Source organism: Physella acuta, unplaced genomic scaffold (genome assembly GCF_028476545.2).
Source record: "Physella acuta isolate Inbredline_101_S28 unplaced genomic scaffold, ASM2847654v3 ptg000279l, whole genome shotgun sequence".
NCBI lineage: Eukaryota > Metazoa > Mollusca > Gastropoda > Physidae > Physella > Physella acuta.
Window position 1 is genome coordinate 206,780 of NW_026731798.1, and position 25,663 is coordinate 232,442.

Sequence of the window (25,663 nt, forward strand, 5' to 3'; positions counted from 1 at the left end):
TATGGGGTTGGAAAAACAAATTGAAAGTTTGATTGGGGGGGGGGGTTCAAATCGAAAGTTTGTCCCCTGACGCCGGGAAGGGTCGCTACGCCTCTGTAAAGATCCCCTACAAACCTAGAAAAAGTACGACACATAAAAACATGCCCATATCACAAGGGCGATCGCAAGACGTCACTTACTTGTTGTTATCTAAGTTATACTTCACTGTTAACGACATTTAAACGTACATCATTTAATATAAATTAAATTAAAAAAAAACTATTACCCAGAGACAGATAGACAGACAGATATACGAACATTGTAACTTACGAAGAAAACATAGTAAAAACAAAATGTTTGTATTTAAAAAAAACACATGACCGGCTACCCAAACCTTATGTGTCATGTTTACAAAACTTTTTAGCCATAACCCACACACTTTCTGTTTTGTATTTCGTGTATCACCCTTAAGTAAGTCAATGTTAGCAGGGTTTGTCAGCGGTTGATTTGGTTTCTCCACAACTGATACAATTGGAATTAATTATCTCCCATTTTTCTAAAAAAAATAATCTTACTTATTAGCAAAGGAGAACAATTCATAACAAATGTTAAAATAAATAAAGCAAGAAGAAAAAAAAAAACTAGTACCTAAATTTACAAGCGTAAAATTTAAAAATCTTTTAAGACAATAATACAATAATAATTTATATTTTTTCTTAAATAAGTAATAATTATACATTTATAATATAATGTATTAATATTATATATATTTAAACATTAAGGTACATTAAACTGTTAAGCTAACAGCTAGTTTATATATAAATTACTTCGGGATCATATAATTTTAATTACATTACAAAGTAGGAATAAAAATTGTGGATCCCTTTAAGAAGGGACATCGTAAAAAACAAAACGATAGGTGTAAATAACCACAATCTACGTAAGGCTCGGCAACCTGCTGCTCTTTTGATGTCAAATGCGGCACTACAGCTTCTTGTACAAAAATTAATAGTTAAATTATTTAATTTTTAAAACTGATATCCAAATCATACTGTAAAGAATCTCATGTTTAAACAGAAGAAAAAAAAACTCACCAGAGAACTGAGAAAATAGGTGAATTAAAAAATATGAGCCGACCCGTGGCGTATCATATGCCGCTATTTAGTTGTTTTATTTTCTACTTTTCAGTAATTCATAATTTGTTAATTCGACGGTACCACTGTTGTCATTGAAAATATTTGCTTTAAAACACTATTAGTAGGTCGTTAAGGACCCTCCTTCCCCCCCCCCCCCGTGAAAGCAGCCTCCTCTTAGTTACCTCCCATAAGTTTAAATTTATCTGCCCCTAATAGCCGTCACTAAACCCGGCTCTACGATGGTGATCATTTAGCGTGAACCACAGTTCACCAGACCATGTGGGGGTGGGGGTGGTAGGGATATGCCTACAGAGGAAGAGAGCTTGGTGTTTTCTATGGTATCCAAGAAGAGAATTATTTATATATATATATATATATATATATATATATATATATATATATATAGAGAGAGAGAGAGAGAGAGAGAGAGAGAGAGAGAGAGAGAGAGAGAGAGAGAGAGAGAGAGAGAGAGAGAGAGAGAGAGAGAGAGAGAGAGAGAGATACGGACAACTGACAGCCGCTTGGACACCTGGCCCAGCCCTACAACCGTTCCCGCCCCTGCGATATTGAGGACCCATGTTCTAGATTCTAAACAGAAGGGTAAAGATCCACTACCAACCTAGAAACATTACGACACATAAAACATTTCTGCATCACATGGGAAATCGCTAAAACGTCACTTACTTGTTGTTTCTAAGTTATAGTTCACGGTTAACGACATCTAAACGTAAATCTTTTGATATAAAAAAACATTCATTTTTTTTTTAAATTTTAGTTATCACCATAGAGCAGGGGTCGGCAACCTGCGGCTCGCGAGCCGTATGCGGCTCTTTTGATGTCAAGGTGCCTCTCTTCAGCTCCATGCACACATATTAATAATTATTTTATTTTATTATTAAAACTCATAAAAGTTTTAGTCCGCAATACTCGGTAATGAACGATAAAATAATAAATATAAACAATAAACACTCGCTATTCTATTAGAGTATTTAGTGAATCCATAGTTTTAATATACTTCCTTATTTTCTACAACTGAATTAATTAAATGTAAATAATGCCTGTGCCTGGATCATATTTATCGGGCACAGGTTTATGTACACTACCGTTTTCACTACCGTTAATCATTCACCGAAAAACAAAACGTTTGTATTTGAAAAAATAGATTTGACCGCTACCCAAAACTTATTTGTCACGTTTAATAAATGTGTCAGCCATCAACCATCCATTTTACTTTTTTTTGGTTTTTCGTGCATCACCTGTAAGTAAGTCAATGTTAGCAGGGTTTGTCAGCCGTTGATTTGGTTTCTCCACAACTGAGACCATTGGAACTAATTATCTCCCATATAAAAAATAAAATAAAACCAACTAATTAGCAAAGGGGAACAAAGTATATATAAATGTTAAAACATATATTGTAAGAAAAAAAAATGTCTAAATTTACAAGTATAAAATGTATGAAATTTCTTATAAAAATAACAACATAATAGTTGTTGATTTGTTGTAGCAGCAATAGAGGCGCTTTCCCCGGGGAAAATGTACGTTTAGAAACTGTTGCGGCTTTTCGGAAACTATTAAAACGAAATTCAAAAAAGAGTTCCAACAGATAAAACACAATTTAAAAAATACAGACTTTATAAACTAGTCTGCACACCTATAAAGACATGAATTTTGACTAACTGAAGCCATTGGTAATGAAATATTTCCTGTTTGCTTACTAATAAAGAATACAATAGCATTAATGGGAGACAATTCATAACTAACACCATATAATTTATAGACATACTTTCACAAAATGTATTAACCAAAAGCAAGCAGAATAATTTATATTTTTGTTTAAATATACTTTCATTATAGTTTTTGTTGAAAAATGTACTAAAATGTTGTTTAAATATAGCTAATTTATTTAAATTTAGATGCGTTTACAAATAACCTTATACTAGCTATATTACAGACTTCATCGAAAATAAAATATTACTCTAAACCTAACAGTGTGTAGATAAATACCATTAACTAGTCTAAATAATGTTTAAACACAAAATTTTGGATCCCTGTGTATATAGGGATATTTTAAATCCAATGTCTTTTAGTCAATAGAGGTATCGAATTTAGTTGTTATAAATTATAAATAATTTAACACTTTCTTTACAGATCACAAAAATATATCAGGGGCAGTGGGCTGGGTTCACGCGTGTGTGTTTACTGTGAATGACTTCATTATGGGCCATCCTGGGACTTGGTAACGGTTGACGCCTGTGCTTGTGATAAAAGTCAGACCCCTGTACCTTAGACAAATGTCAACGATGCAAATACCTGTTGATGGTAGCAATTAAACGTAGGCTTAATGGCCACTGGTGTAAAATACGTGTTGATGGTAGCAATTAAATGTAGGGTTAATGGCCACTGGTGTAAAATACGTGTTGGGGGTTCCAGTTAATCAGTGTTTCATCCAGGCATCTCACGGGGGGGGGGGGGGATTTGTAATTCCCCCCCCCCCCACTCCCCGAAAGATATCTACCTCCCCCACCACCCGAAGGAAATAGAATGTATGTAGAAAATATATAATTTTACCAATGCCCCCTACCCGATAAAATTTTAGTCGGCCCCACAAACATTTTCAAGTCCCCCCCCTCCACTTAGAAAAGAAGACTCAATTATAAACCATGCATATATCAGTGTGTAGTTTAGTGATAATTTACTGATCTAACCTACACCGAGACAATAAAAAATTAATAACGAAACATTCAAACACATACTATTCCCAGTGTAAATTTGACGCTTGAATTTATTATAATTTTTAGTAAGATTTGAAAACATTTGGGATGTGATCTCTACAACTGAGATCGTCGGCATTAAATAATCTCCCATTAGAATATTTGAACATGAAATATTGTGCAAGGGAAATAATTTACAAACAACGTTATTAAAAAAAAACAATTAGACACTATTTTTTAAAATTATACAACACACAGGTGACCTAATTTTAACGCAAAAAATATATAAATAAATATTCTATTTTTTTTCATATCAGTTGTATACGTCAGCACTTTAAAAGAGTAAAATTTAAATGTAAATTTATTTTCAAATAAACTTTACTAATTGTGTAAAATATTTAATATTTCTAAAATTAATGTCATTTTTCTGTGCTACCTTGATATTAAAAACTTTAAATTTTGGATCCCTCTAGTAAGGGACAAAACTTTGAAACAAAAGAATGGAAGACTATCCGAGGCAGAAAGTCGAGAACCATAATACAAAGGGAACACATCAATCTTAAAGTAACGGGTCAAGATTGTAGTGTATTTCAATTTAAAATCAAATAAGTATACACTACTGCGAAAGTTAATGGGCGTTTATTGCAATAGAGCTGGAATACAAACGGGAGTTCTAAGATCTAGATTTGATGGAAATCCTATAAAATATGAGGACACACCAGCTTTGCTGGAAATGGAAGATGGAGATTCTATCGATGTTTTTCAACAACAGACAAGAGGCCGATTGTCTCTTACATGGTAGAAGTAAGCAATACATTGAAATGGAAACACGTGAACTCTACTTCACTTGCCCCGTAGACCGTCAGGTTTGAAAGGGAACTTTACTTTTTACATTGGAATGTAAGTTAAATGCTGATTAAACTGATAAAGTATGTTGTACATTGTAAAACATTTCTCACATCGAAGCCACCAACATTTTTTTTTTAAAATTACATATTAGTCCTTTAGCATTGGACGGCATTCGTATAGAAGAACTGGACTGCAGAAAACTGACAGGAAAGACACCCTGCAACAACGAAGCTTTATCCGAGCTAAATAGACTGAAGAACACCTTAAGTCAACTCAAACTTTAGCTATAAACTTGACCACAGACTGAACAGTATTAATGTCTTTGATTAAAGAAGTGTTAAAGATTTGTGTTTTAAGATATGTGTTCAGCTAATTGTGGCAATTTTTTAAACGTAACAAAAAATCAGTAAAAAATGACACGTATAGTAAAACTAATCATATTATTAAAGCAAAAATGTTTTTCAAATTGTGTATCATATATTTGTTGCTTCACTATATTGTCTTAACATGCGTATAACACGATAATACTAAAAAGTATAAACATATTAAATACATAAAAACGTTTATAATTACAAGCTTTTATAAATGCACTAAAAAATAGAAAATAATACAATTTTTATTAAATATAAATAATTTTTAAAAATATAATAAATCTGCGGTTACTTTAAATATAAAAGTACTTTCTTTAAATACATTAATGCACTACTATTTATATAACTATAAATAAAAGCGTGGGTCGCTATAATAATAAGTATTTAAACAATGAAATATGTAGGCCCGTCTGTAAAATTAATATAAAAGCACTACATAAATATTTAATGTGCACTAAGTAATAAATAATAAATAAATAAAATAAATAAACACACCAATACTGAAATACTGCTATAAACTAAAAGGGTATAATGTTAATTAGTGGTACGTACTTGTGTAGATTGATGCATGCTTCATCTTTACTGAATCCACAGTTTGAATATACATATATATATATATATATATATTTATATATATATATATATATATTTATATATATATATATATATATATATATATATATATATATATATATATATATATATATATTTAAACACAAAATACCACATACACCAATGGTATTGATATTGATTTGCAACTAAATACGCCCACTAAAACATTATAGCGACACACGCTTTTATTTATAGTGATATAAATAGTAGTGCATTAATATATTTAAAGAAAGTAATTTTATATTTAAAGTAACCGCAGATTTATTATTTTTTTAAAAATTATTTCTATTTAATAAAAAAAATTGTATTATTTTCTTCTTTTTAGTGCATTTATAAAAGCTTGTAATTATAAACGTTTTTATGTATTTATTATATATAAAGCGTGACTGTTCTTAGATTAGTTAGAAAAAACTGGATATCCAGCGGTACATTTTCTACTCGAGCGCTCAACTTCTAGAACAGGTAAACTCGAAAGATCTAGACCAGGAATCTATCGCCTTAAGTGGTTTACATTTAGGCTGTGCCACAAATATTTCTCCAGTAGCCTCCCCTTGTCTGTACGTTTGACGCCGTATAGAACCTTCGTATCGCATTATACCCAGTCACGCTCCCCCTACCGTGACAGCCTGCAAATGTCTTTGATGGCAGCAATACTCTGGGAACATACACATACAAATGTATTTGATGGCAGCAATACTCTGGGAACACATACATACCAATGTCTTTGATGGCAGCAATACTCTGGGAACACACACATACAAATGTCTTTGATGGCAGCAATACTCTGGGAACACACACATACACACGTCTTCAGAATACAAGCTAATCTCTCATTTCTAACACACGAGCAATACCGTTTTAAAGCTCATTATATACCATCTAACTTGTTAAAAAGGATTCTGAAAAGTTATAAAGCACGATGCTAAAATCAACTTTTAGCTTGGACCTGAGATAAAAAAATAAAGCTAATACTCGAGCTAATACCAAAAATAACATTAAGGTAAAATCTTGTCAGCAGTGGTCTGGTGTCGGAAGGTCTGACCTGTATTAAAAACATTCACGTTAGAGGAACTGACAAGCTTACAGGATTTACAGACCACATCAGTTTGTACCTTGCTTGTCAAAATACTGATAGAAATAGAAACATTAAGTTAATAAATTTATTGATTCATCCTAGAATCACAAACTAAAAACAGTTTAATTATATAGAGTTTACATGTTTCTGTAATCTCGACATAAGTATAAAAAACGTAGTCAATGTTCCATAACGTGAGTAAAGTATCATCGTAGCTGTGTGGGTACAATTAACCTTGGTCCTTATTGCCTTTATCACATTACAAAATAACGACAGTTATCATATGTTAGATAATTCCGAAGATTTTAGTATGTGATCAAAAAACAAACGAAAAAAACAAAACACATATATCATAAGTTATATAAATGGATTTATTAGTAAATATATAAAACAAACAATTTCCTTAACTACAAAAGGAAGGCTTGATATTAAAATTAAGTGGGCGATATAATAAAGATGTATATAAATGCATATAATTGCTTTCCGTTAATTGTGTCCATGTAAACATACTAAACAAATACAATTATAAAATTAGGTAATTTAGCCTATGGTATGGAACACAAACGACACTAAATTGTTCACGGGAGATAACAATTAAAATTACCCACTTGATTTGTGAGAGTATAGTTATATACCCTGAAAACGATAATAAAAGAATATTCCAATCTCTAATAAAAAAATGTTCAGAATTAAACTTTTATTTTGTACTAATATGTACTTATATGTGATAGTAGAGATTTTTTAATAAACAAACATGCTAGATATGAGATACACTAGATAAAATATTAACTACTTAAACATAGGATTTACTTAAATGTTCACATTTATAATACAAAGCCTTACAGATTCCAAATTAACAGTTACTATCTACTTTATGCGAAGTTAGGTGGCATATATACATCTTTCGAAAAACTATGCGAAAAAATATTATTGAAAAAATTGCACAATCATTACACACGTTATTAGAGTTAAACTTCACACGATCCGAGTGAATGTCTAATTAAAGATATAGTGGTAGATGACAACTACACTACTAGTCTAGTTATGAATATGCAAGAAATAAATGACACCATCATAGTCGTTTTTTACCTGTTTTAATGGCTAACACACACACAGTCAATCTATGAGGAATTTCAATTCTAGATGAGTGTATACATGGCTTTATTACATCATAATAGCAAAACAAACTCTGTTGTAGTTTTTTAAAATCATTTTTTAAATAAAATGTTTGGTTTAATGTTCGTTAATTTTAAACTTCTTATGTATACTCACCATCAAGAAAATATTTCCTTAGTGAAATGTTTACATCTATTTATTTTAATATATGAAATGTTGTTTATGTTTCTGAAGATTATATAAATAATTTGATTACTGTATATATATATTATTTTACATAGCATTGTTTTCGGGTTGTTTACATTCGACGAAGTTTCATCTCAACAAAGTCTAGAGAGTCAGAATGGCCTGTAATGCTAGCCCAATGAATTCCTTTATTATGAACAAGACTCGCCCATTCACCGTTGACGTTAACCCAGTGACAATCACTATACCACCAACCACCTCTCCTATCTGCAGCACAGTTGCCACCTGACGACCAATCGTTATCAGAGTCAATTGTTGAAAACGTCATGCTCTTGTGCCAACTAAACATGTCACCACCATTCCCACCACTGAATGACGTGTAGCTCATCTTATACTTTGCTGCTTCATTTTCTACCTTAAAACCTCTGTACACAGCGTAGTAGTCTTTACCTTTATCTTTCATGTCAAATCTGAGTTCATTATAACCCTGTGTTAGACAAAAAATTAGAAATATGTAGATATTGCATTGTGTTTGTAATATAGTAAGTATTGATCCCTCTATACTATATGATAATTATACATATTGACTAAAAAACCTAACGAAAATCTATAAACAATATGCACAATTTTCCAAAACACTTTATTACATTAATACACGCACACACTGCTTGAAAACTTTTTTTGTAAAAAAAAATATTGAATAAACTTATTTTGATAGTTCCTGTATCTACCACATCATTAAAACAAAAGACGTCTGTTGAGAAAGGAAATATTACATTATCTATTCCCTGCTTACATTGCAACTTAAAGATATATTCCCTTACAAGAAATACTATTTATATTTAATTTACGTATGGCTTTTCTAGAACTCCCTCCTTTTCAATTAATCACCTTACATTGCCTGCCGTTGTAACACGCTCGCAGTTAATAAACCCATCTCCCTTACAATATATATTACTTATGTACTTTTCCTTCTTTTGATAAGTTCAATACAGGGGCGGAACTACAGTGCCGCCAGACCCCGCAATGCGGGGGGGGGGCCCAGACCGTTTGGGGGCCCAAAAATCCTGGCTAAATTATTAAAAAACAAATAAAAAATAAAAAAAAATAAATTAAAAAAAATAAGTTAGGGCGAGTTATCTTTCTTCTACAGTTACAAACAAACACGATAGTCGGCAAACGTCTTTGAGAAAAATGCACAGACTATAACTCGAGTGACCGCCAGACATGTAGACAACTTCAAAGACGTAGCCTACCGTTCTTTTTTGTGGCGTCGATTAGGAGAACAAAAAAGAATTGTTATATTGTTAACATTATTAAAATACATATCTATGATTGTGTGTTTAAACTACTGGCCTGAATTCTACAAAAAATATAATTATTTATTTCGATCTCATACATTTTTAATTGCGTTCATTTTTACTTTAACAACTGTATCAATAAATTTGTAAAAGTTTAAGTTATCTCCCTTCAGCGAAGCATCTAAAATTTGACTGTGCCGGCACGCTTTGAAATCGGGCTGGGGGGGAGGATGTTGCGGCGACTAACCTGGTCTTCTAGACGACCGGAAAAAGTCGGCACTATTGATGTAGATGTTCATCGGCGCTTTCTTGTCCCCTTCCCTTGAACCTTCCCAACTCTCTCCCCTTCCCCCCCACATCCCTACCCCTCACCTCTACCACTCACCACACCCTTACTCTTACAATAAGATGTAATGCATAGACTAACGAACCGTTTATAAACTACTGAACTGCAAACTGACCACTTCTACACATTTTGTCAAAGATACTAGTCAGTAGTTGTTCATTTACCTGATGAAGTATTTTGGTGACGAATCTAATTCACACAAGGAAGGCAAGACTCGTCTTTATATCATTAATCGTTTTATAATTAGTACACGTATTAATTTAACATTAGTTATTAACACTAAATACATTAAAGTTAAAAAAAAAATAGGATTCAATGATCTAGCTTTTAAGCCTAAAAACAGCCAAAAGATCTATACAGGGGCGGAACTACCAGGCCGTTTAGGGCAGTGTTTCTTCCAGACTTTTTTCTCCGGGGGGCACTTGAAATCTTCGGGGGGGGGGCGATAAACTTTCTTCGGGGGGGGGGGGGGGCGGACACTGTTAAAAGTATATATTTTCTATATAAATGATATAAATTTCATTTCGTTCGGGGGGGGGGGGGGGGGAGCGGTAAAAATTTTCGGGGGGGGGGGGGGGCTTCGAAGAGATGCCTGGAAGAAACTCTGGTTTAGGGGCCCACGGCTGACCATAATTAAATTTTTTTTAAAATTTTGAATTTAATGGACTCGTTGCCCCCCTTTGATAGCGAAATAGAGGACACGTAACTGTTTGACCGATAATCCAAAGTGTACTGTGGCGGATGGGGCAGGGGGACCAAACAAAAAATTATTTATAGTTGAATTTTTTAACCATCGTCAAGGCCGAGTTCTATTTCCCTACAATCAAACACACGCTTTCGCCGGCAAAATTCTTTTTAAAAAAACAACAAAGTCAATAGCACGAGAAGCCGCTACATATGAAGTGGGCTTTCATGATGCGCGGTTCTTCTTTGCGGCATTAGTTAGGGACCCGAACGTTTGTGATAATGGTTGAATTTGTATTATCTACTATATTGTATCCTACAATAATAAAAAAAAGAATATAATACTAGAAACTTCGTTTTTATATACGTTTACTTTTTTTTTTGCTTTTACAAGAAATAGCATAGTAAACTTTTAAGGCCTATACGTGGAATTATCTCCCCTGAGTAAGTTTTACAATGGGCGATGCTGACGTTCATAGGCGTTTTGTTGTCTCTTTCAAGATATTTTCCTGAGCCGACAACCATCCCATCCCTCTTTTTTAGCCTTGCAAGTATCGAGTAGATCAGGGGTCTCCAAACTTTTCAGTCCGAGGGCCGCATTAACTATCAAATTTCAGTTCGGGGGCCAGTTTCTTCCAGGCATGTCTTTGATTTTTCTGGGCAAAGTTCTTCAGCCATCACCAACAAACGATTTTTCCTTGCAAAAAGATCTCCGCGGGCCGGATGAGAGGACTTCGAGGGCCGCATCCGGCCCGCGGGCCGTAGTTTGGAGACCCCTGGAGTAGATCAATGTATCGTTTATGAACTACTTCCTAACCGTACGATTCACCACTTCAGCACATTTTGTCAGACACTAGACAGCACTAGTCAACATATATTAATTTACTTGTATAGAGTGTTAGGCACATCTAATTCACAACACAGGGACCCGGAAGGTAAGATTATTTTTTTATAGAAATTAATTAGAACGTTTAGAATTAATTGAACATTATTAATAGTCAATTACTATTTATAAATGACGTCATTGAGGTGGGGGTGCGTGAGGGTCTGGCTTTTTGTTAGTCGTTAAAAAATGTGACGTCATTTGTGGATTTACCCCCCCCCCCCCCCTAAATCATATGGTTATCCGACGCGTGAGCTGGCAACATACAGTTGTACATGTGAAAAACATTTTTCTGTCTATTTTGCATTAATGCATCATTCATCCAATCGCCATGAAAACAAGGGTCGCTTTAATTTTTTTTTAAAATGTCCATCTGGTACACGAATAAATCAGCGGTTTACTAACACACGAGCTGGCCCCATTAAGTTTTCCAAGTGAGAAGCACGGACTCTCTAAATGTAGTCCAACACACCAAACTGGCGCCGATTTTTATGAGGCTTTCATCAAAACTTTACCAACCGTGTATTTTTAGACGTGTGCCCTGTTTTCAAGAAGTTGAATTAAATATTAACATTGTCGGCAGTTCATGTCTTGGATCTTAGGGCACGGGTCTGTCCACACTACCAACTAGACCCGCTATATATATATATATATATATATATATATATATATATATATATATATATATATATATATATGTATATATATATATATATATATATATATATATATATATATATATATATATATATATATATGTAACTAGGGTAGTTACCATACTATTGTAAGAACGTATTACAGTCTGATGCAACAGTTGCAGGACTGATAACGAACACCAGGCCGCTGCGCAGTTAATAGTTCTGATGCAACAAATGGTAATGATTACGTATATGAGGGGATGATGGGAAGGCGACTAGTTGAGAACCCGGCAGTATCAAGTAGGAGACTGAACTGTGTAGACGTGTGGTTAGTTGGGAGAATAGGAACGCGGGACACGTGCATTCTGATATGTGAGGACTAGTGAGGACAGTGGGGGTCAGTTGGTTCATTGTATTCTTATGGAACATTGATACATTGTTATGTGGAGCATTTCTATTGATTCATGTAATAAAGAGATCAATGTAAACCTGCATTTCCGAGTATCTATATTGTGGTCGATGTTGTGTGCTGGTCAAAGGTAGCACGAGTAAATACACTCGGTAACATTTGGCTCTGTCAGCAGTGAAATCGGTAACATTTGGCACTACAAGCAAATAGACTCGGTAACATATATATAGGGGCCTAAAAAAAATCTGCGGTGGGGCCTTTTTTTTCTAGTTCCGCCACTGGTTCAATAGCCCTAATTCTAAATCTTACAACGTATCTTATTCGTATCTCTATATGTATTTTGTGTAATGGTGTTAATATAATAAAGGTGAGGACAGGCGGGGGGGGGGGGGGGTGGAATAGAACTGTTGATAAAACCGGTAGAGGAAGAAATGACCGGTGGAAAATATCCTGCTGACTGCATTACACTATTCTTCAAGGCTCGTTACATAACTACGGTCTTTATTGTATAACCTGTGTTTCCCTTCCTAAAAAATCTAACTAATCTGTATATCGGTTATCTAATAAACACTTCTAAAATCAACTGATCAAGACAGTTAGGTTTTTTCCCGATAAAAATAAAAACACGCTATGTTAATTTATTCATCTATTAACATACTGCATGTGTAGTAAATGCACCTTCGTCATATAAAGTGAAGATGTATAGTATCTGTCCATTGGTCCACAGCTTATATGACCCCCATGACCCCATCCGTCTATCTCCCCACTTCCCATAGACCCCACCTTTTTTCACATGAAGTCGAATATCCTGAAAGTCATCCTTAAAATGGTTTTGCTTACCTTTATTAACATGTACGAAACTATTCAAATTCTTTCATGAGAACACTGCTAACCAATTTTTGACCTTTAAAACTCCACCGTATCCCCACACATCATTATAGCTTCACGCCTACCAACCCAAAAAATGACGGTACTAAACAATCAAATAATCGTAGCTACGACTATGCACATCGACACAGAAGCACCACACGTTATCCCCTCCCACTCATTCACTAACACTCCAACCTGTTCGGAACCCTACCCCCCCCCCCCCAACGACTTTACCATGCCCCCACCAACCGGAACATCAGCTTTTATTTGTTTGTGTTTTTTATTCCTGTTATATCTAGTATTGTATAGCCATCCGTGACGATAGTTTGCAGACGTCAATAAAAAGATCTAGCAGAGCTTGTTATTACTTCCTCTTATTTTTACATAGTTTCAAACCTAAACTATCTGCCACTAATAGCCGTAAATAATTCGACCGGGCTCTACGATAGTAAACAAATCACCAGACTGGTACGGTGGGGGTGGTAGCGACATGGTCTGTTGGGTATGCATGGAGAGTGAGAGAGGGGGAGGTTCGGCTTGCGTCTACGTCTTGTCCCGAATGGTCCCCATGAAGAGAATTATATACGTAGATGTTTATTGTACAAAACGGGATAAAATCCATTTAAACCTACTTTATTTTCGACTATTCTACTATATGTTATAATTTTCACCCTCGTTTATTGGTAAAATGTTCTAAACCAGTCTTTGACCAATTTATTTAACCAACATGCTTTAAACCCAATGTATTTTATGTATTTATTTACCTATTCATCTATTTATTATACAATATGAATCACTCTAACAACCTTGCAAGTATCCCCCAAACGGCATGTTATGTTACAGTATTTGTTTTAAAATTATAAAACACGATTACGTTAGGCCCAAAATTAGTTTGGACATTATAGTACCTGGTTTGTTATCTCAGTTGGTTACACAGCTCATTGAAATTTTTTTTAAATTACTCAGGAAATAGATAATTTAAAATTATTTGCAGCAGGCTACACAATCTTTTTGTGGGGGATCCTTTTTTTTTCTAGTTCCGCAATGATAATAACACATCAATATATTTTCTTCCAAGAAATATCTAGATCAAACGAACGTATGAATGCCAATTGTAGTACAATATCCTTCACTTACCGAATCAGTTATTCACTGCTAGTCAATAATACCATCTTCTCTAAAATGTATTACCCTAGTTCCGTAATTACTATCCTCTATTTTAAATTACAACATTTTACCATTCCTGTCCATCTCCTATTCATAACCCCAAGCTTTACATATCGCTAACCATTTTATACATTTCTCTATGTACTGGTGTCCGTTGAATAATAAAATGGGTTAGTTTCCTATTGCATTTTGTTTGTTGAGTGGGAGTAATTTACAGGGGTAGTTAATCTGAGGAAATGATAGGGGGGGGGGAATTACTTGAGGATAGTTAAAGAGGGTGGGAAGGCGAGATATGTATTATTCTATCCTCAGGTTTTCCCTGACCCATGGAGATAAAATCAAAACATTATTTCTAGAGGAGATATTAAAAATTAAATAAGTGTATCTCAATGTTTTTTTTTACCTTTAACTGTTGTATACGTGCAAGTTGTATCAATTAAGATAATGTATTATAGTTTGTCAGATAGTTTGTCAGATAATATTTTATTTTAGTAAAATATAAAAACCACTCAACCAAAAAAGCGAGTTTCATACGTAATAACCCGTGTCATATTAGTTACTACAACGTATTTAATCGCCAATACAAGTACTAAATTTTAAAGTATATACTTTGTTGAAAATCACGTAGAATAAATTATGATCAAATTGAAAAATTGATGTTGAAACGACCCCATGTTTTGGGAAACAGTTATCACATAACGTCAACTAACAAGCTAGAGTATACATGTGTCGAATAAAGTGATTTTTTTAACAATAAGAAATTAAGTGATGCCATGTACATTGTGCAGTACAACATTCAGTTTTCATGCATATTTTTTAAGTAGCCATTACTTCCCTACCGAATCTGTCAAGTGAGAAATGACGTCATTTCCGATCCAAAAGTCTCCGGAATTTGAGCCAAATCCGTTTTTATAATCGTTCCAAGTTCTTGTAAAGTTTACATCACCTTTGATACGTCTCTGTTAGAAAAATGACACCGCTACAATAAAGTCATAGCAAGTTGATATAATTGATTCCAAAGATTAATTATGCTTCAAATTACGCACGAGATAACATTTTAAACGTTTTAAATAATCAAAACACTTCTCTACGAAATAATAGCATTGTTAAATTACGGTTAAGTGAGTTGATATGATTTATTCCAAGGCTTAATTATCTTTGAAATATATTAGGATTCTAGTTATATCAAACAACAAACAATTTACATAAAATCAAAGCAGTCGTTACTTTATAAGACCTAATATTCTTCACATTAACTCTCTAAAATTTTTCCAATACTTTGTGTATTAGACAGTCACAACTATCACGAGATAAACTTTAACGTTTGCTTCTGTTCAAACTCGAAACCAAATAAACCCAATTTTATACATACAACAGAAAGGTTATTTTTCAAATACATAAACTTTAAAAAATGCACTAAACACTATTGTAGTTTATCACATAATCTGATTTTGTCTATTTTATTTTAATATCCAAAATTTTATTCAGATCAACAAAATAAACAAGACTACTAAATTCAGCTTTTCTCCCAAAAACCATGAGATATATTAACAATTCTGTTGTGGACTTGTCACCTGACTTCGGGTAAACCAATAAGAATATTAATCTGCAGTTTACCAGAACTATAAAACAACTAGAGCTAATATCTTTTGATGTAGATAAAACATTTTAGAGTCATCGTAATTTCAAATAGATAAAATATATTATACAAACACTGCGTATGTAGTTCAACTATTACGTTTTTTTTTAATGTGTAGCTAAGTGTCTTTCATTGTATATCATTAATCTGTTTTCAATAGAATAAACTCATCAACACAGTTAGAAAATATATCGGTAAAATGGTGAATGGCTAAGAAAAATGACAAATAAACCTGTATAATAATCCATCCTCCACCGTCAGTCTTTGTATCACACAATGTTCTTTTGGCATCTACTCCAGCCTCTGTCATGTCCGTTAAAACACTTGCGTTCATGTTGGCACATTTTAACTGGATTTTTATTTATTATTATTAGTTGAAACGGAATAAAATTAAAATATATACGTATATTCAGACAGCTAAACATTTCTCATTTATTTATAAATAATTATTTTGTATTCACTACATCAATATCATCGCCACATACCACACAACTACGAAGAATATATACATACAAATGTATGTATGTATTTATATACGTATATATGTTTGTGCGTGTTTGTATATGTAAAAGTATAAATATATTCGCAGAACTAGTGATAGTATGTGTTAAAGCTATTTCACAAAGATAGCCAATTTAATATATCGTTTATTTTCTAAACATTGTCGAGACAAGGAAATAATTTCTGTAAATGTGCGCTCTTGTACAGCAGCAGCAGAAGTGAAATGTGGTGATGTTATGTATTTTAAAAACATTCGAATAAATCATACTTTTATAAATATGTATTGATTATGCAATTTTCATTTTAAAATAAACAATAACCCGCTAACATTTGTCAGAAGATTATCAGAATATTAAAAATATTTAAAAACATTTTTGTTTTTCTACTTTTGACGAAACTAAGTAAGGTATTAATGTAAGGCTAATTCGAAAACATACCACGCCTAAGTAAAAACTTTAACTTTTAACTACTTGGGAGCATTGACAAATCTTATGGCGGAACTGGAAAATTTCAAATCGGGACATAGCAGATTTTGATGCTATACAAATTATATTTAACTTACGTATTCGCTTTCGTTGAGCATACGGCCATTAAATCCATGAACTCTACTGACTAGAAAACTAATTAGATCTGATTTAGTAATCAGGTTTTGAATGGTGTTATTCATCTTCTCCGTGTGGGCGTGTATATCGATGTCTGTATTGTTTAGTAGTGATACAGCTGTTTTTAAATCCTTCAGTGTCTTTGACTGTGTCTCTGATAGGTTTTTGTAGCTTTCCCACAATTGTTTAATGCTTATATTTTGACGTTCCAATATCGTTGTGCTATTTTTTAACATTTCGTTAGTTAAATTTAGTAAATCTTTTTTGAAATCTTGCATGGTTTTCGTTAAAATTTCACTTTTATTTAACCTTTGAGACAAAGTTTGAACATCGTGTGATACATTAACCACACTATTATTCAGTTTATCCAGTTGTTTTTGTAAAACAATGTATAGATTTGTTACATTTTGTACCGCCCTATTTTGTTTTTCAAGTGTGTTATTGTTTGCTTGTATCTGTTGAATTGTCTTTAGAAAGCTTTCAGTCAAGTTGTATTTAAAATGCGCGAGCTCTTGATTTGTGTTATTTAAGGTGTTCAATCTGTTATCAACGTTGTTCATTTGATTTTCAAGTCTCTGAATTGTAGATCCTTGGGCAGATAACAAGCTATTGAATCTACTTTCCGTCGCATTAGTAAGGTTAACCAGAGAATCACCAACCTTCTCCTTTGTTAATTCTGTTTTGTGATAACTAAGGTTAGAACGTTTGTCATCTGTTAAAAACTGTAAATTCATCTTCAAGTCAGCTCTGTTTAATTTATCAGAATATTTAAATGTTTTTAGAAACTCTGACATTCTATCAATTGTTTTATCAAACTCTGAAGTTTTAGCCTCTAAGGTCATCAACATTAGTGGCTTAAAATTGTCTTGGTCAACAGGCTTGGTTTTATTTTCTTTCATCTCAGTGAGACCCCTTCTATTTGTGTAATACACATCACATCCAAACACTGTACTAAAACAATCGGAAGGTTTTGTAAATGATACTGTCAATTCTCCAAACACTTTTGAAAACTTTCCATCAAATTTCGATCCAGCTACTTTATAATCTCGAACTCTTGAATCGGACTCTGAAAAATACGCCAACACAATTTTCCCCTCTAATTCACTGATGCTATAGACTGACATGTTGACAAGAGCTGAGATTTCATTATCTTCTCTTGTGTTCTCCACACAATGTAACTTGCCACAAAATAAATCTTTACCCTCCATATAATATTCTCTTTCTAGTGAAATATCAAGTCCTGAAATATATTAAAATAAACCAATGAAATTTGTAAAACTAAATTAATCAAGAAATACTTTCTTTTAATACACGTCAAGCACAACAGCCTTCGAATAATCATTTCTTTTTCAATTTCTTCATTGTAAATTATTTCCAAAGAAATCTATTTATTAATTGCAAAAAAAAAAAAAAAAAAAAAATAAAACATAAAACTGAAATTGTGTACAAAAAGTTGTATAATTGTAATCATCGGTAACTTATTATTCAATACGAGCCGGCCCACGGCATAACATACGCCGCTATTTAGTTGTTGTTTTTTCTACTTTTCAGTAATTCATAATTTGTGAATTCGACGGTACCATCGCTGCCACTGAAAATATTTCTTTAAAACACTATAAGTAGCACGTTAAGGACCATAACCCCCCACCCTACGTTTAAAATTGTTTCAAACTAAATTATCTGCCCCTAATGGTCGTCACTAAACCCGGCTCTGCTTATAAACATTTAGAGTAGTGAACACGGCTCACTAAGACCATGTAGGGGTGGGTGTGTTAGGGAGCGCGTTTGCAGCGTGTTTTCTAGCGTCTCCCAGAAGAGAATTATATATATAGATGTGTTAGTATATTTAAATTACTTGAACAGAGCCAATAATTGAAAACAGGTAGGTTTTTTTATCGATGTTTGTGTTAACACATTACTTACAAATTAACATATATACAAATTTAAATACAAAACTAGGTTTAAGCATTCACTGGTAGAATTTTTAAAAATTCAATTAAAACAAAATATGTTATGCATTTTAACGTTTAAATATAGTTTCTCAAACGTAAAACAAACGGCAGCCCTCTAAAGTCATAAATGTATACGATTTTTTTAAAAATAGAAATTGGATTAAAACTGTAGTAATTTACAATTAGCTATTTTCAAGCTCGGTCACTGGTCTAATGAAGTAAATTAGCTAGAGACAGCAACGCATCATAAGGAAAACAAACATCTCTAAAACCCCATAAACTTCTACCTTGCTAAGCGTAGCGAATCTTATTCAGATATAAATGATGGATGATATTGTGGTAAACTAATATAATGGCACAGATCATAAAACAGGCAATAATGAAGTTTGTTGCCGACATTTATGTCGTAAAATACATTGAAAGCACATTCAAAGGAACAAATCATATGGCCCAGAACCTGAAACAGGCAAAGACTATTCAGAAGAAAGTGATTGATTAAAAAAGGTATTTAAAATACATTTTTGAAGATGATAAAGGAAAAGTTAGGTTTGTTACTTATACATGAAGAAAATATTTCTGCCTAAAGCAACCTATTTTTGGACGGCTGATCGATTTTAGCTTACACAATTCTTGAGTTTAGTTCCGTGAGATGATAATCAAACTCTAGCTATGGAACAGAAATAAAGACTGTACTGATCATTCTGTTCTTACATATAAAGATTGAAAGAAAATGACAAATGTATTTCCTCTGTCCGTCGACAATGACGTTAACAAGCGAATAATTGTATACCGCGGTGTTTGGTCATAAGTTAATTTTTAGAAATGATTGACATTTGAAATATTCTTTTTTCAAGCGAAATCATTATTAAATTTATAAATTAAATAAATTGGGAGTGATCTCCCTTAAACTTTCTCCAGTATTCTTAAAAAACACTACGGGGAACGACAACACCATTTTTAATTTCATAAACTTTTAAACATAAGAAACCGGGAGTGTTGTCCCCTAAACTTTCTCGAATATTCTAAATTTACACTACGTGGGATGGCAACTCGGAATATAGACATGATTTTTGTTTACTAAACTTTTAAAAATAGAATAAAATCTAGTAGAAAAAAGAATTGCGCACCAAGCGAATGCCAAAACAAAATGTGCATAATAGTGCTAAATATTATTAGTACTTCATAAATTTACATGCATTTTTTGAGAAATCGGAAATAGCGTAAATTAGTACTTCCGGTCAACGGAAATTACTCAAAATTTGACAGGAGGTAGAGAATTAAATCTTTTACTTACATGTGCAATTTCATCTATCTGAAATAGTACTCAAGTTATAGGCTTTTGAAAATTCAAAGTAGAAAAAGTACCACATCCGGTTATTGGAAATCGCTCAAAAGTTGATATGAATCTACGATTTTGATAAAATACTTATATATGAAATGTCATCAACCTAGCTGTAACGGTACTCAAGTTATCGTGTTTACACACAGACAGACACACACACACGCACGCACACACACAGACAGACACACAGACATACGGACAAGATAGCAAAATTATATTTTTCCGTATCAGTGAGGTGTAAGACGTCGAGATTTGTGAAATCTCGATTTTTTGTTGCACGATTACAAGACTTTCTCTATACTTCGTATATACGAGAAACAAAAAAAATATCTCGTAATAAAATAATTGCGCATCAAGTGAACGGATACAAATATCTGAATAATAGTTGGGAATATTAATACTTTATAAATTCATATTGAGAAATTGGAAAGAGCGTAAATTACCACTTCCGAACATCAGAAAATTACTTAGAATTTGACAAAAAGCAGAGAAAGTGAACTTTTATTTACATTTGAAATTTCATGTATCTACCTAAAATAGTACTCAAGTTATAGGCTTTTGAAAAATTGAAAGTAGAATAAGTTCAACTTCTGGTTATCGGAAATCACTGAAAAAATAATGCACAACTACAAATTTAACATTATACCTATAGATCTATACACAATCTCATTAACCTAGCTATAACGGTACTCAAGGTATCGCGTTAAAAGACAAACACACACATACACACATACAAAAATACACACATACACACATAAAAACAAACACACATACACACATACACACATACACACGTACACACGTACACACGTACACACGTACACACGTACACACGTACACACTTACACACACGTACACACGTACACACGTACACACGTACACACGTACACACGTACACACGTACACACGTACACACGTACACACGTACACACGTACACACGTACACACGTACACACGTACACACGTACACACGTACACACGTACACACGTACACACGTACACACGTACACACGTACACACGTACACACGTACACACGTACACACGTACACACGTACACACGTACACACATACACACATACACACATACACACATACACACATACACACATACACACATACACACATACACACATACACACATACACACATGCACACATGCACACATGCACACATGCACACATACACACATACACACATACACACATACACACATACACACATGCAAACATGCAAACATGCACACATAAACACATACACGCATACACGCATACACGCATACACGCATACACGCATACACGCATACCCGCATACCCGCATACACACATACACACATACACACATACACACATACACACATACACACATACACACATACACACATACACACATACACACATACACACATACACACATACACACATACACACATACACACATACACACATACACACATACACACATACACACATACACACATACACACATACACACATACACACATACACACATACACACATACACACATACACACATACACACATACACACATACACACATACACACATACACACATACACACATACACACATACACACATACACACATACACACATACACACATACACACATACACACATACACACATACACACATACACACGTACACACGTACACACGTACACACGTACACACGTACACACGTACACACGTACACACGTACACACGTACACACGTACACACGTACACACGTACACACGTACACACGTACACACGTACACACGTACACACGTACACACGTACACACGTACACACGTACACACGTACACACGTACACACATACAAACATACACACATACACACATACACACATGCACACATACACACATACACACATACACACATACACACATACACACATACACACATACACACATACACACATACACACATACACACATACACACATGCACACATGCACACATGCACACATGCACACATGCACACATGCACACATGCACACGTGCACACGTGCACACGTACACACGTACACACGTACACACGTACACACGTACACACGTACACACGTACACACGTACACACGTACACACGTACACACGTACACACGTACACACTTACACACGTACACACGTACACACGTACACACGTACACACGTACACACGTACACACGTACACACGTACACACGTACACACGTACACACGTACACACGTACACACATAGACACATAGACACATACACACATAGAAACATACACACATACACACATAGACACATACACACATAGACACATACACACATACACACATACACACATACACACATACACACATACACACATACACACATGCACACATGCATACATGCACACATGCACACATGCACACATACACACATACACACATACACACATACACACATACACACATACACACATACACACATACACACATACACACATACACACATACACACATACACACATACACACATACACACATACACACATACACACATACACACATACACACATACACACATACACACATACACACATACACACATACACACATACACACATACACACATACACACATACACACAAACACACAAACACACAAACACACATACACACATACACACATACACACATACACACATACACACATACACACATACACACATACACACATACACACATACACACATACACACATACACACATACACACATACACACATACACACATACACACATACACACATACACACATACACACATACACACATACACACATGCACACATGCACACATGCACACATGCACACATGCACACATGCACACATGCACACATGCACACATGCACACATGCACACATGCACACATGCACACATGCACACATACACACATACACACATACACGCATACACGCATACACACATACACACATACACGCATACACGCATACACGCATACACGCATACACACATACACACATACACACATACACACATACACACACACACATACATACATATGGACAAATTGCAAAACTATGTTTTTAGAAGTAGGAGGAGTAAAACGTCAAGATTTGTGAAAATATCGATTTCGATTTTTTGCACGATTACAATACTTCCTCTATACTTCGTATACGTGGAAATAAAAACAATCAATTGTTACCTAAAAAATTCACAGATAATTAAAAATAAATATCTCCATCTCATTTGCGTTGTAATTGTATACAAATGTACTTACCACAGGTAAACATGATATTTACAAACAACAGAGCTGTCATTAAAATAGAAGACATTGTAGAGTTGTGTTGTTCTGTATCACACGAACCGGAGACTTCTCTAAACCGCTGCTTCTGTTAACTTGTGATGATATCGCAGTCTATTTATACCACAAACATTGGGTTGAAGCAAAAAAAAAAAAAACGTTAGGGCTAAGGCGTGTTGATAAAATTGCATGTGAAATTGCCTTGACCGAATTTGCCACGTTAAAAAAACTATGCTGAAACGTCAATAAAGTTCATGGATCTCACATTTTAAAAAATTGACTACATTTTAAGAGCCCGACTTTTTATTTTAGAAAGGGTTTTTATGTACCTTTCTTTTTTTGTTATATTATTTAATTTAGCATACAGATGAAGTTTTTAAAAGGAAAAAATAAATTATCATCAACACTTTATCGAATATCATTAGTACTTTTTTTTAATTTTCCATGTAGGGGGCATGTATGTCATCTATCTTTTTATAAAGGTGGACACTAAGAAAAAACAAGGCGATGAAATCGGTTGTTTTAAAAATACAACTAAATGGTAACAAGCCATAAGGCAGAAAGTTTTGCCTCTTAACATTTAGCTCACCTAAAAAAACAACAAACTCACTAATAGAAGAACTAGTTTTAAGCTGAATTACCACACAACGGTTTTATCTAATTCAACAAAAAGAAAACATATACACATACAAAGATAACCAGTAAAATTTGAGAATCACTGGATTTGAATAAACCGAAATATTTTTTTAAAACCTGCCTGGGTGTGGGAACTCAGCTTCACACCAGTATCACGTGACGTGCAACGAGTAAAAACAACTCAAGCATCAAGATAAGAGCTCAGCTGTCTACATTATATCACCAGAGTCTTGGCCTTGAGATTTACATAACAGACTTACGAGTGTAAACATGTCAAGGCAACCTTTGACCCTGCAGTAAGAAAGTATGTCAATCTTTCGTTCCCACGATTTAAAAATGTTGTTCTCAAAATAAAAAATAAAAACAAATGTGTATACCCAAACCAAAAGAAATCTTACAAGGACGAGTAAGCTTAGCATTTGTATGAAAATAAAAATGTATATTTTTTTAAAAAATCATCTTTCATACCAAAATTAACTATGTGTCGATTATTATTAACTAATACTTTCTGTACTAGAAGATAGTAGCAATAACCCAAAAAACCGTCAAGTTTTAGTTCAAATTAAATATGCATAGCAGTAAACCTTTACAGCAAAGAAGATGTTTTTTTTTGTTAAAGTTCGTCAATTTTGTGAACATTTTATTAAACACACTACACATTAGATACAACTTGACTAAAGGGTTATACTTGTATCTTGTATTTGAGAAAGTAAAATAAATATTTTAATCTTCCCTATGTGGGGCATCAGAAGTCTATGTCTTTTGAATAATGCAGTTATTAACACATCTCACATGTTAAAATGCTGAGCAACATAGATTGTGTGTAGTATGCTATGCTTTTGTTATATAATTTAATTATGCGTGTGACCTATCTCTTATGTGAGTCAAAAAACTCGTCACTATATATGATACGCTGGTCACATGTGTCACCCCCACGTGTTAGGTGCTGGTCACATGACTAGCCCCTACGTTTAAATTCTAATCACATGACTCACGTCTTCATTTCAGATCCAGATTGTGCTAGTGATCAGCTAAAATAAATAAGCTATTTCGTTAGCATCATGCTTTTTAAATGAAAAATTTATTTCAAAAGTTTAATCTTGATTGCATTGCTCCATAAATCAGCTACTTTATATCAGCAGTTTTACCGTAATTTTAAAGTTCTCGTGCCAGAAATCCATTGCCCTAATTGTTGCGGGAAGAAATGCAAAGTCAGTTACAGGCCTACATGTTTTTTTACCTACTCACGCGATAAAAAATTGTAATATCTCAAGGACAAGCTATGAGTGTAGAACGTAGATACCCACATTCTTATCTTGATGCACGTGTTGTTTTGCTCGGTTCATGTAAGACGATACAAGCG

The 25,663-nt window shown here is 33.9% G+C and overlaps 1 protein-coding gene across 2 annotated transcripts; it reads right to left on the bottom strand.

Moving 5' to 3' along the window:
* Positions 1–7,086: 7,086 nt before the first annotated feature.
* Positions 7,087–23,741, bottom strand: LOC131939439 (fibroleukin-like). Of its 2 annotated transcripts, none has more exons than XM_059297729.1 (5): positions 23,641–23,741; positions 17,036–18,315; positions 16,205–16,321; positions 15,173–15,292; positions 7,087–8,522 (listed from the first exon to the last, which is right to left on the bottom strand). In XM_059297729.1, exons 1-5 carry the CDS (start codon positions 23,693–23,695, stop codon positions 8,148–8,150), a joined length of 1,947 nt encoding a protein of 648 aa, XP_059153712.1. In that variant the 5' UTR covers positions 23,696–23,741; the 3' UTR covers positions 7,087–8,147. The 2 variants fall into 2 exon arrangements, with proteins under 2 accessions (XP_059153712.1, XP_059153713.1); XM_059297730.1 differs by lacking the exon at positions 23,641–23,741 and adding an exon at positions 20,322–20,340.
* Between the last annotated feature and the right edge of the window lie 1,922 nt (positions 23,742–25,663).